Genomic DNA, 13,810 nt, shown 5'->3' with positions numbered 1-13,810 from the left:
GTTCTTCTGAAAGCATGTCTACTTTCAGCTACGTGAGCGAGCAGCCATAAATCATTTGATGCCTAAAGTACATTGCAGTGCCTCAGCCAGAGCGGAAAACCACCTACGAAAAAGAAAGTTACACAGGACCCTGAACGTAGTTGCATTCTACCACACAGTTGGATAAACCTTTGACAACTGCTCGATACAAGAAATCTAGCTTCTTTTCCAAAATAAAATGAACAACCTCGCAACATAGAATCTTTTTATAATCTAACTTCGCGCTAATCATGGTCTACAAATGCACTTAAAAGACTAGTCAAGAAGAGAAACGTCTGTTCCGCATCACTAAAGTCACGCCGTAGATCACGCTAAAAATCTTGTGAAGCAGAACGCTCCTACTTGGCAGCTATCTCGTAACAGAAGCATTTAATTGTACATTTAAATTTACCTCGCATCCTTACCAATACATCAAATAATTTCTTGCAAATAATACACCCCTGGACATCCCAAGGGTTCAGAACATGGCACGATAGCGAAATTTTGTATGATCTTGACTGTGCCAATCTGTGGAACTGTGCTTTTTTTGTCTGATTTCACCATCGAAACATACATTATTTATCCCACTTTGCTTGTTCCTACTATGTCTTCAATGCCGGAGATAATTTTTGGGCCAAGTATTTTTTACCCGCGCTGATTGATATTCTCAAATTATTTTCTTCTTAAGGTGTCGATGAAATCACTTTAAAGTGCTTAAAACCAGAAAGCATGTCTCCGCGATTTACTTACCCTTACTGTTTTCCCAATCACTGTCATCAGGCACCCTACTGAAAGTGGGGAAAATGGGTTAGATCATTCCAGTCTACAAAGCGCGTAACTATGCTGCAGCCTTAAACTAGCGTTCCGTTTCGATACTTGGGCGCCTTGCGAAATTACCGAACACATCATATACTCGCATGTAATAAATTTCTTTGACACCAATATCTTTTTCCTACGTTTTAGCACGGCTTCCACAAAGGCCTGTCACGTGAAACTCAGTTAACTACCTTTCTTCTTCATTGAAACCTTGATACTAACACTCAAACAGGTATCTTATTTCTCAATATCACAATGGTGTATCACAACGTATCTCGCCATGGCCTAATAAAACCTTTCTCAGTTCAAGTGACACTGACACCTTCCCAAATAGATTAATTAGTAACGGATCACAGTTCGTCAGCATTAATAGCATTAATTCGAACTTTCTTACGTAACAACTGCTATTCTCAAGGTTCTTTATAAAGTCCCTACCTGCCCTTAAATTGCACAAATTATCTACTACTGCACGTTTCCTCCCAGATTTTAATGTTTGCTGGTGAGTAAGTGAAAACTTTATGGTAAATGTCCGGCGATTTGGGCGGCGTGGAGCCATCAGCACCCCAGCCTAGGTGACGGCCTCGAGTCCTTGGACTCGGGCGGCTTCCTCGGCGTGCCGGACGGTCCGCAGTTGATCAGTGAGTACAGTTTATGTATTTAATTAATTTATTTATTGCACCTTCAAGGCCCGAACGCGTAACAGAAGGGAGTGGAACGAAATACAGAACATGTACGGACGACCATGTCATAATAAAAAAAAATTCATATTAGCAAAAGTATTTTTCTATGATAGTTCTAAAAGCAGATGCATCTGTTATGTTAACAATTCAGGCTGGCAGATGATTCCACTGATTGGTAGTTTTAGGAATAACTTAATAAAAAACAGGTCTGTGCGACAATGTGGAGCGCTCCATTTATGGTGATCGTCCGTCCAAGATTATATGTACGCAGGTTCGGAGAAAAGTTAACTTTTTAATTTCGGATTATAGTAATACATATTGTGCAGCAGTGATAAGCGTGCTAAGTTTCTACGGGATGAGAGGAGAGGGAGGTTTAAAGTAGCCTTCACAAATGTGACACTTGATGTCCGAGAATAGTTAGTAAGAATGAAACTGCGCTACGATTCTGCATAAGTTCTACTGCATTTGTTAAGTAATCTAGGCCAGGGTCCCAGGCATAAGAGGTTAAGGACGTTCAAGCTAAGGACGTATTAGTGTTTTCTACAGAAGTAGCTTTAAGTTAACGTGGGCCATAGAGAAGTTGCGACGGCGGTAACCAAGCATGTGGTTAGCATTGTTAGTGGTGTGGTTTGTGTGTATTTGCAGGAAAAATTAGATGTTATGTTGCCGCCTAAGAATTTGTAGGAAGTGACCTCTTCGAGTAGAGTGTTCATACAGTGATAATTGTATAGTTTAGACGAAGCAGTATTGCGGTAAATCCTCATTAGTTTGCACTTTTGGCTGTTACCCCACATTTTCCAAGTGTCGCAACAGTTAGATACCTTGTCTAGATCAGATTGTAATTTTATAATGTCAGCATTTGATGATATTACTCTGTAAATGACAGAATCTTCTGCAAATAACCTTATGGAGGACGCTACATGGTAGGTAAAATCATTAATATAAACGAGCAAAAGCTGAGGTCCGGGAACAGAACATTCTGGAACCCCGGAACTGAAAGGACAAAGGGAAGAGTCAAAAGTGGTAGCAGAGCCAAATTGTGTTCTAATAAGTTAGAAGTTTTCAATTCATGAGATAATATTACGGACAATGTTGAGTGTATTTAATTTCAGACATAGTAATTGGTGAGAGACGTAATCAAATGCTTCAGAAAAGTTTATGAAGATGGTGTCATTGTGAAATCCATTATCTAACGCGGCGCAGATGTTATGTGTCAATGAAATAAGTTAAGTATCACAGGAAAACGATTCACGGAATCCATGCTGAAAAGATTAAAAGAATGAATTTGTCTCTAGGAACTTAATGAGATAAGCGTATATTATATGCTCTAGAATTTTGCATGGCACAGTTGTTAGAGTAAGCGGCCTGTAATTGAAAGATAAATCCACGTCGCGAGACTTAAATAATGTAACCACCTTGCGGACTTTAAAATACTTTGGTAATGAGCACAAGAGAATAGACTGCGAAAAGATGTTGCACAAAATTATAGAAGGGTACACTCCGGTAATTTTCTAAAACTTGGAATTAATATAATCTATTCCTGACGACGACGGAATTTTTAATTTACGAATCAAGTTCATGACAGCATCGTAGTCAATTAACAAGGGCTCCATCTGAGGAAAATTCATCTTCGCAACTTCAGGTGGAGAAATACAGGGCAGCCCTTTATGCAAGAATGGTTTAGAAAATACTCCGCTGAGTGCAGAACAGCATTGTTCATGCGGAACAACAGCACCATCTACACCAGTTAACGATATTGTGTTACATTCGTTTTTCTAATATTTTTTCGTATTTTCCGTCAGTAGTGATGGAAGTGTACTGTAAAAGAAAACGCATTTAGCTACTTTGTGTTTTTAAACCGTGAATCAGCTTGCTGATACGCCTGCCAGCTATAAGTTTTATTCCGTCTTTTAACTTGGCGAAACAGCCGCTTCTTCCTGTTCAAGATACGTTTTAGAGATACATTGAACCACGCTGATCGATGGTTATATCGAACAACTTGGATGGGTATGTATTTTTGTACTGATTCCTTAACTTTATTTTTAAAGAGAGACCAGCTCTGTTCAACGCACCGATAGCAGAATCCAGCATATAATCTTCTACAAAAGTTTCAAGTTGTGTGTTCATTGATGCGTAGTCGGTTTTACTGTAGTCTCGAATAAATTTTTGTTTGCTATTGGGACGGTTGACGTTTTCTTTAAACTGGAAATGAATAAAAGAATGATCGCTAAGCCCTGGCAAAATACTTAAGGAATTACCAAGATCAGGAACGGTACTGAAAACTAAGTCGAGGATGTTAGCACTAATCTAATATTCTTAACGATAATATTGTTAGCATTTGTCTAATAATTCATCACTAACATTATTGGCCACTTTTCGTTGGAGAATGGTCTCGATGGCTATAATGACTGGTGGACACTCGATATTCCTAAGCCCTACGAAATACAAGAAATGCCAACTTCCCGTAGTCACAATCATTCCCACTTGCCCCAAACAATTAATAACATCGCAATAACGCAGTAATAAACTTACATAATTATTACGTGAGTTATGTACACCATGCGTGCACTAATGAACCCATGTCCAACTAGTGCAAGTCATGTTAGAAAACGACGCAGGTCCCTGGCCAAAGTCAAAATAAAAATAAACATTTCAATTTTATTTTTATTTGGAGGTTCGTAATTTTACCTGACTAGGCGGTATTGCATAGAACACTCCACTACACAGTACAAGTGACTATTTTTAGAACATACGAGACCCCCATATAAAAAGGCTGCAAGGGTTAAACATACTCGTCCTGTCGTCCTCGTCGTCTACCACAGTTCCGGTTTTTCGCTATATCAAAAGAGTGTTCCTTTTTCTTCCTTTTCTGCAGCTTGAGATAGATATGCAGTTCTGCGAGAATTATACCACATCGGTTTAAAAATTAAGCTTCATGCATTTTAGATCCATAGTCACATAAAATTTATCCGATTCAACGCCAACAAAAGAAGCAGCATGAAACTTTCCTCTGTCCACAAGAGCCAGTCTTGTTCGTACCAGCACTGGTGGTGTTGCTCGCCTGCCAGTGCTCTCCGATCGCCATTTACGAAACAGTGGTCTCAGAAAGTCATCGCTAGACGTAGCACTCATCACTACAAATAGCCAGCTCGAATTATTGACAAATATATTTCTTGAGGCCAAAGTGTACAAAGTCTCTGGCACATTTCCTTTTGTTTGCATTACTTACCATAGGTCCCGGCTCTCCTGTACTTCCTGGTGGGCCCTGGAGTCCGGGAGGCCCCTGAGGACCCGTTTGGCCGTCACTGCCCCTTTTCCCTTCCTGGCCTTTTTCACCCTGCGAATTTGATTAAACACAATCGCATATTTATTACTTTATAGGCCTCCTGAGCTGGAGCTTTCAAAGAAGCATGTCGCCACCTGCTGGCATGAGGCGAGAAATATAGTGCAACGGAATCCGACTTACTGTTTGAGTTGGCTGCGTGGCTATCACATACAAATCACCAATTTTCTTTATTCTTAGCACGCATTGCGTGTTTGTCACGTCTGTAGCGCCTAGGTTGCTGAGAATTTGCCTTCCTAGGACAGAGAGGCTACAACAGCGTTCTCGAATAGTTCTCGCCTCAGCCGCCAGACCTATGCAGAGAGCAACGCCCCGTGCAACGAAGTGTCGACAGCGACGCTGCTGCAATGTCATGAATCGCCAATAACAAGGATTGTATTACAAGGCTCATTGTTATTTCGAATTCCATTCGTCCGAAGCAGGATAGGCAATACCGCAGTATACGGACCGTTCAACGCATGCAAAAAGCGAAACTAAGTGAACACCGCGACGGACGGTCGAATTAGAAGCCTCCAGCGTGCGATCAGCAAGGTGGTCACACGTCGCACCGATCAGCGCAATTTTTCTGCCGCCAACACACGCACACATAAAAAAACAATAAAAAAGAAATGAGAAGAGGACATGGGTTCAACTTACACGGGAAGCTATATCGCGTTCTTTTTTAGACTTAATCGGCATCATTGTCACATATGACGCTCGATCGGTGATGATTAATTTCCTGCCACGCACAGATGTGTTTCATTCAAACTTTGGGCCACTAAATTACCGAGGAGTGCATGTCGCCTGCCACGCACCGCGCAGGCATCTGTCCTGCTATTAGCAAAAGAAAAAAATCACGAAAGAAAAAGATACTTCATAATGCGAAATTTCAGCGCAGCTCTATGCGTGTTTTCATTTCGCAATATATTGGCTGGCGCGGCCAATTTGTGTCGTGTGACACGTTTCAAACGACGCGAAGTATGGCGCGACTGCTTCACTAATCGAGAGATCGTGAGAGGCCGCGCATGGGTGACGCGTGAGCGCGGTTCACAGCAGCAGCCGCTGCAGACAGACCTGCGCTCATGCAACACATTCTTTCCATTTGCAGACCTTGTCCGAAAAGTAATGCCAGTGCCGGACGGCCGTCAATAAGCATCACCGACTAAATAAGTTATTCGTGTGAGAGTTCTTTTGAACTCAGATCGTCGCCTGAGTGTACGTTTAGTGTCACAGACATTAAACATTCCAAAAAGTACCCTTGCCGAGATTTTAACGAATAAGTTGCAGATGCGAAAAGTGTAGGCGAAGTTTGTGCCCAAACTGTTACCGGGCGATCAAAAACCGCGCCTAGTTTAAACGTCCCAGGAACTTTGGGGCTTATGTAAAGGTGGCCCCCAGTTGTTATGCAATGTCAGCATGGCTGACCAGTCTCGGGTGTTTAAGTACGACCTCGAAACAAAAACGCAAAGTACCAAATGGCACACATCAGCGTCCCCTCGCCCTAAAAATGACAGAATGGGAAAGTCAAAGGTCGAGACCATACTCATTGTGTTCTTTGACATGGGGCCCGTACATGGCAGGCTTTGACATGGGTCCCGTACATCCTAAGTTTGCACCACATGGTACAACCGTAAACGTCAAATCCTGCGTAGAAGTTCTCAAGAGACTCAAACGAAGCGTTCATCGTGTACGGCGTGACATCGCGGGCGATGTGGAACTCCGCCATGACAACACGCCAGCCCACCGCCTGGTCAATTTAATTGTGGCGACGGCTCCCCAGCTGCCGTGTATTCCTGGCGTGGCTCCCCCAGATTTTTTTTTTGTTTCCGCGCTCCGAAACTCCTATGAAAAGACATCATTTCGGGACAGTTGAAAAAGTCAAAGAGGCTTGCACCAAGGCTCTGCAGGACATTTCGAAGGAGACTTACCGCCACGCCTCCGATGCCAGTAAATCTCGCTGGAAGCGATGTATCGACGCAGGAGGAGCCTATTTTGAAGCCTTTCAGGGTGCTGTATATCGGTTTTATCAATGTATTTATTTTAATGGACTCGTCGACATTACGTTTCCGGCATGCCCGATGGCATGCCCGATGGCACGCCCGACACACATGGCGCATGCCATCGGTGAACATATGACGGTACACTACTCTGGCGCCATCTCGTAGTGGCACTTTTCCGCAGCTATCTGTTCGCGTAGCTCTGACGCTACCACTTTTTCAGCTCCCCTCGTACAAGCCATCGTTCGCGAGGAACTCGAAAACATTGGTCTACATTCTGTCTGTGCTGCCGCCAATCCCAGAGGTAACGAACGCCATTCTGTTTTCGCTGCACCTCAACGCATCTCCTTGCGTTATCGCAACCCGACTAAGTGGTGGACTGCGGATGACCAGCCAATATATTTCACGTGGCGCCGCATCGGTCATGTCGCCGGATACTGTTGCAACTTGTAGCCCTCAGCACCTCGCACGCCGACCAACCTGAGCCGCTTGGGTGGAAATGCCCGTAATGTTTCGCGCACCACCTAGTGTAACAGGGCCGAGAACTCTGCTAGGAACACGTGGTACAGTCGCTCATCATCACCACACGGCCCCCAGTCTCGTTCACCGCAATCACGTCGCCCATCTGCCCGTTCGCCGCAGCCGAGTAGCCTTTCGACCCCTGTGGCTTTTGACCGCACTCTTTTGGAAAACTAAGAAATGCAGCTCTCGGAGGTGGTGCTCCATTGCCAACTACTGCAACAAAACCTCTGTCTTTGCCCACAAAGAGAAGTGTAATTGACATTAAAATGGACTGCGCAACTGTCCAAGCACTCGTCGACACTGGAGCCCACGTGTCTGTGATGAGTGCTAGCCTACGTAGACGTCTAAAGAAGGTCATCACCCCAGCAGCTGTCCGGGTGCTTACTGTAGCCGACGGCGGCGTGCTGGCTTTCCTTGGAATGTGTTCTGTGCATTTAAGCATAGCCGGCCGCCCTACTCCGGTTCTTTTTCCTGTGATTGACAACTACCCTCACGACTTTGTTCTTGGATAGGAGTTTCTATCCAATCATTCTGCTTACAACGACTGCACAGCGGGCGTTCTTCAGTTAGAACTGCCTCAACTCGCTGACGCTACGAGAACCACCCTACCGCAGTTGTGCTGATTCACGATGTGCGTCTGTTACGGCGATTTTACCGACCAGCCTCAGGTTCCTGACGGTGAATATATATATATGCTTCGCCCCATCCTCGACGTGCTTTTGAACCGGAACGTTGCTTTTCCGCGTACGCTGATCACGGTTACAAATAACGACGTCGCCCAACCACTTCTGAATTTGAGCCTGTGTGCTTCCCGCCGGCATGTTCTCGGCCAGCATTTCTACTAGTTCTGAATTTAACATTCAGACTCCCAATGCCGAGAGTGGTTGATTAGCGCCAATTGCCTCTCACAGGTCTGGTTCGGTAATGGATGGCTTCGCGAAAATGATTGCACCTAAGCTCACCTCTGCCCAGGCCACGGACATACGTCTCCTGCTCTAATCGCACAGTGACATCCTTGATTTCGGCGACAGCCAAGCATCTGTTGTTCACCACCGTATAAACACTGGAGACACGAACCCTATTTATCGGCGTCCATATCGTGTATTGCTTGATGAACGTAGAGACATCCAATCAGAAGTGAACTAAATGATGCCCAAAGGCATCAGAGGCCTCGCATCACTGAACCATCAAATGCATCAGCGACCCATCACCAACCCATCAAAGAAGAAGGCACCACCATCCCATTATCCAGCCCTCGGGCTTTGCCTGTCGTACTTATGAAACAAATGCTACCGGGGATTTTCGCGTCGATTATTGTCACTGAAATAAGATCACACGAAAAGACGTCCACCCCCTACCACGCATCGGTGCTGCCTTGGACTGTCTGAACGGAGCTAAATACTTCTCGTCCATCGATCCTCAGTCCGGCTACTGGCAGATTTCAGTTGGTGAAATGAACCGCGAGAAGACGGCCTTCATCAAGTTGGATGGTTTATAGGTTCAAAGTCATGCCCTATGGCCTACGCAAATGTGCCTGCGAAATTTGAACATATGATGGGCTCTCTTCTGCAACGCTACAAATAGACCACCTGCCTTTGTTGCCTTGACGGCGTTATTGTTTTTTCTCCCACGTTCGACAGCCACATCCATGACAGCCACGTCCGAAAAGCCGGCCTTCAAATGAACACCACTAAATGTCAATTCGGGTACCGTGGAACACCTCGCTGACGCATTCGGCGTACAATCAGATCCGGAAAAATTTGGCGCCGTTCGCAGTTTCCCTGTGCTACGTTCTGCTTCTAACGTGCGCTGCTTCGTTAGCCTGCGTTCGTATCTATATCCTTTCCTTAAATATTTTGCCGATGTTGCTCGGCCTTTCAGAGATCTTCTAAAGAAGAAAACACCATTCTCATGGGGCCCGGAGCACGCTCCAACGTTCGTCGCTCTCATCGGATTTCTGACCACCCCTCCCATACTTGCCCACTTTGATCCCTCTACACCAACCGAAGTCCACACTTACACAAGCGGCCATGGCATCGGCGCCGTTCTCGCCGAATAACAAAATGGTGCCGAGTGCGTGACAGTTTACGCAAGTCGCTTGCTGTCACTTGCCGAGAAAAATTACTCGATCACCGAGCGGGAGTGTTTGGCCTGTCGCCAAGTTTCGGCCATATTTGTACGGCCGCACGTTTTTTGTCGTTACAGACCACCACGCACTCTCCCAGCTGCCTTCCCTCCGGGACCCGACAGGACGGCTTGATGGCTGGGTTCCGTGGCTCCAGGAATTTTCATTTATTCTCAATCACAAGTCTGGACGCCTCCAGAATGACGCTAACTGGCTCTCTCGTTGCCCCGTAGATCCTCCTGATTCTGCTGCGCAGGATACGGTGACCTGCGTGATGACTCTTACTGCCATGACCAACATGCGCCCTGAACAGCAACGCGACGAATCCTTACAGTCCATCTTTGCCGGAGTGCAATCTGGCAGCACCGAAGACACGTGCCGCATGTTCGTGCTGCACGATTGCATCTTCCACCGCCGCAATATGACACCCGATGGCCCTGAGTTGCTCCTTGTCCTTCCTCGTCATCTGCGATCCGTCGCTCCCGTACAACTTCATGACACACCGACGGCGAGACACGTTGAAGTTTTGCCAGCATAGGACCGCGTACGTCGCCGGTTCTTCTGACTCGTGTCTCTACCACTCTTTGCGTCGTTATGTCGCAACTTGCGAATTGTCTCAGCGCCGGTAGGAACCCCGCTCGCCACCTGTCGGCCGAATCCTTCCAATTGAAGTTCCATGTGAACCTTTCTTTCGTGTAGGCCCTTTTTCGACGACGACTAGGGGGAATAAGCGGATCGCCGTCGCTACTGTTCCCGCGACACGCTACGAAAAAGGCGTCGCCGACTATTTGCGCAACAGACGTCGACGATTTTCTCCTCCACGACGTCATTGTTCACCACGGTGCACCTCAGCAGTTACTTACCGACTGCAGCCGCTCGTTCTTCTCTACAGTTGTTGACGACCTCCTCCACTCTTGTGCCACTGAGTACAAGCTGTCCACCGCCTACCACCTAAAAACGAACGGTCTTATGGAACCTCTTAACCGAACACTCACAGAGATGCTGTCGATGTACGTTTCCAGCGACCACCTCGACTGGGACGCCACGCTAGCCTACTTGGCATTCGCGTATAACTCGTCCCGACATGACACCGCAGGATATTCATCCTTTTATCTTTTGTATGGTCGCGACCCCACATTGCCGTTTGACACCATGCTCCCTTCTGTGCCACCTGTTGCAACTGAGTACGCTCGTGAAGTAATAGATCGCTCTCACATGACGCGTCAAGTCGCCCGATGTCGTTTATGAACCTTGCAGCATATACAAAATTAGCGTTATGACCGAGACAATCGCGATGTTAAGCTCGCCTCAGGTGCTTGTGTGCTCCTTTGGTCACCATGTCGTCGGGTTGCTTTCTCCCAGAAGCTTCTCTCTCGCTACCCAGCGCCTTATGAAGTCCTACGTCAAGTTAACCACGTCAATTGCGAGATTTCGCCGTTACAGTCTGATCGGTCCTCAAGTCCGACGCATGTTGACATCGTGCGCATTTAGCGACTGAAGTCACGTTTCGCTTACAATTCTCCTACCATACGTCGAGACAGCGCTTCAGCACCCGGGGGTCCTGTTACAGAAGCATAAAAGAACAGGAAGGAACAGGAAGATCGCGAAACGCTGGCTGATGCGTGTTGTTGCTGGTCAGCCATTTTCAACTACACTGACTCTGATTGTGTATATATTGTAAATATAGTCTTTCTGTACTGGCAACATCCCGGGAACAATATTTTAAATACATAGTTATTAGACTTCCTTCTTACTTATGTATAAATATCATTTGTTCATACAGCGTTAAAATACTTCCTCCTTACTTCTGTATAAAAAACATTTGTTCCTGCACCATTAAAATGCCTGCTCCTTACTTTTGTACGAAGAACATTACTCCATACACCGCTAAAAGACTTTCTAGTTACTTTTTCTGAGGGAATATTATAAAATTACCGTTAACATGCCTTTTTCTAACTTTTGTATAAATAATATCTTTAATACTTCGTGAACACGCTTTTAACTTTTGTGTAAAGAATGTTTTACTATACGCCATCGAATTATCTTTTTCTAAAGGGCATGTACCTTCATTACGTAAGCTGCTCGTACTGTTTGCCGAAAAATATTCAGAATCGGAAGTAACTAATTCACAGCTTTGTAAAATTTTTCCAACACACTTTATTGTCGATCTATCACATACTCAAGGACTAAGCTCTGTGTTTTATATCACCGTTCCTATCCAAGTCGATGGCGAACTGTTCACGGAGTGTTACTAAAATGTTTAATTAAAGAAATATGTTAATAAAGTGTCATAACAAATTTCTTTTATATTCTACTGGAATAAGTTAGCCTGCGGTGACGGTGATTCGTGGGAAGATAGCGGAGTACTATAAAGGCTGGGCACAGTTACACAGCTTTATCTCGGCCTTATGGCTGATTTATGCACGGCCCGCACCGCCTGCCTGCGGTCATGCGGAAAACCGCACATTTCGCACGCTGGTGCACAAATATCGGTATACACTGGGCTCGCACGTGCAGTGTAAAGCGAAATATGTGTGCCAGTGTGTGAAACCTTCAGGAGGGTGGTGTGGCGCGCGGCTAGATCGTAAAACCGCTCTAAGCATGCACTGCTATTGAAGGGCAACGAATTAGCTCTGTAACAAAATAATCAGGTCAGTGCCCTCCGCGATATAAATGGTGCGCCCTATGTTGGAAGATGTCAGCTAAGTAGCGTCACGGTGTCTGTCAAAAAGAAGAAAAAAGAGCGGGAACTCAAAGAAAAACGGCGCTGATACACTGCCGCTCAATCCAAAAAGCTGCAAAATACAGCTGCTTACTGAGCGAGAGCAAGCGTTGATCTGAGAAAGCGCACAGGCCGAAATAAAAAAAATTACTGACCCAATTTCAAACGTCAACTTTCTGTGAAAGAAAGTGAAATTGTCCTTACTGCATAAAAAAAACGCAGTTTCGTTTCCATCCCAATTCTCACGCTCTTGTTGCTGCCTCCTACCGACAGCTCCTCCACATTAAGAGAAACTTACAGGTCGCTGCATCAAAGCGAAAGCAAAGTAACTGTAAATGTCATCTGACATGCTCTACGGCGATTCTTGCTTGCTGTGAGAAAACAGATCAAAATTTGATAATTATGCTATTTTGTTGTTCAGTAATTTCGCTTTATGAGACGACGACAAAGTTCTGAGCTCCGATGAGGAAATGCGGTAGCCTTGTGGCATGGGTAATTACAGCATTCCTCGCTACCAAAGCCAGGATATCAAACACCATGCTTTTTTCATGCTTTGGGCGCCTGAAGAACGGTATCGTCAAAGCCACCACGCGTTGGACGTCTAACTATTGACACGTGTACTTGTCTTTATCAGGCGACCACGTTCCGCCGCCTAACAAATGTTATCGCACAGTGCAGGACGTGCCTGCATGTATCTGAAGTTTCTGGCATGTTATCGATGGTTCCATCCGCTGTCTGTGACCGAACGTTCTGTATTCTGATTGAATGTGTGCCTGACGCGAATAATGTAGAATTTTGTGCAAGGCACGAAGGTCCTAGCTATTACTCTAGAACATTCGACGATTGATGTATAAAAGCCGACGCACTTGACCCAACTGATCAGATTTTCGACGATCGCCGACCATGTTCGCCACTCTAAGTGTAGCCTGTTTCTGTGGGCAGAGGTTCGCCCAATAAAAATTAGTTTTTTCTTTCACAGTATTGCTGCTGTGTTCTTCAACGTCACCACCACGTGACATCTGGTGGAGGTGCTTTTAGTTCATGTACCGGACGCCCCCGACAAGCCGTGACCCAAGCCCGGACTGCAAAGAGAACACCAACGTAGTCCCGGACCATCGAGCAAGCCGCCGTCTTCAACAGCTGCCCCTGGAGCACGGACTTCTACCTGAGCAGACCAACAAGATTGTGGCAAGACAACCCCAATGGCAGCCCAAGCGTCCCCATCGTGCTGCAGCAGCCCAGGGAGCCTCCGACGTTCCGCGGTTCAACATTCGAGGACCTGGAAACCTGGCTTGAGACGTATGAGAGGGTCGCTGCATTTAAGAGCTGGAACACTGACGACAAACTGCGACATGTCTTCTTCGCATCAGGAGACGCTGCCAGGACATGGTTCGAGAAGCAAGAAGCCACATTAACGACCTGGGACCTCTTCCGAAGCGGCTTCCTGCAGACATTCACAAGAGTCGTACGCAGAGAACGAGCCCAAGCACTACTAGAAACCCGATTGCAGCTGCCTAATGAGACCACCGCAATTTTTACATAAGAAATGAGCCGCCTATTTCGCCATGCCGACCCCTCAGCCGCAAGCGGTGACATACGCCGCTGTAG

The 13,810-nt window shown here is 45.9% G+C and overlaps 1 protein-coding gene across 2 annotated transcripts in view; it reads right to left on the bottom strand.

Moving 5' to 3' along the window:
• Positions 1-13,810, bottom strand: part of LOC142583430 (uncharacterized) — a 1,100,669-nt gene that overhangs the window by 154,844 nt on the left and 932,015 nt on the right. For both annotated transcript variants that reach the window (XM_075693897.1, XM_075693898.1), the window contains one exon: positions 4,744-4,851. In XM_075693897.1, coding sequence (XP_075550012.1) covers positions 4,744-4,851 — 108 coding nt within the window. The remainder of the gene's footprint in view (positions 1-4,743; positions 4,852-13,810) is intronic.

This window comes from Dermacentor variabilis, chromosome 5 (genome assembly GCF_050947875.1).
Source record: "Dermacentor variabilis isolate Ectoservices chromosome 5, ASM5094787v1, whole genome shotgun sequence".
Classification (NCBI taxonomy): domain Eukaryota; kingdom Metazoa; phylum Arthropoda; class Arachnida; order Ixodida; family Ixodidae; genus Dermacentor; species Dermacentor variabilis.
The sequence above is the reverse complement of the archived record's forward strand: the minus strand, read 5'-3'. Positions and strand labels throughout refer to the sequence as shown.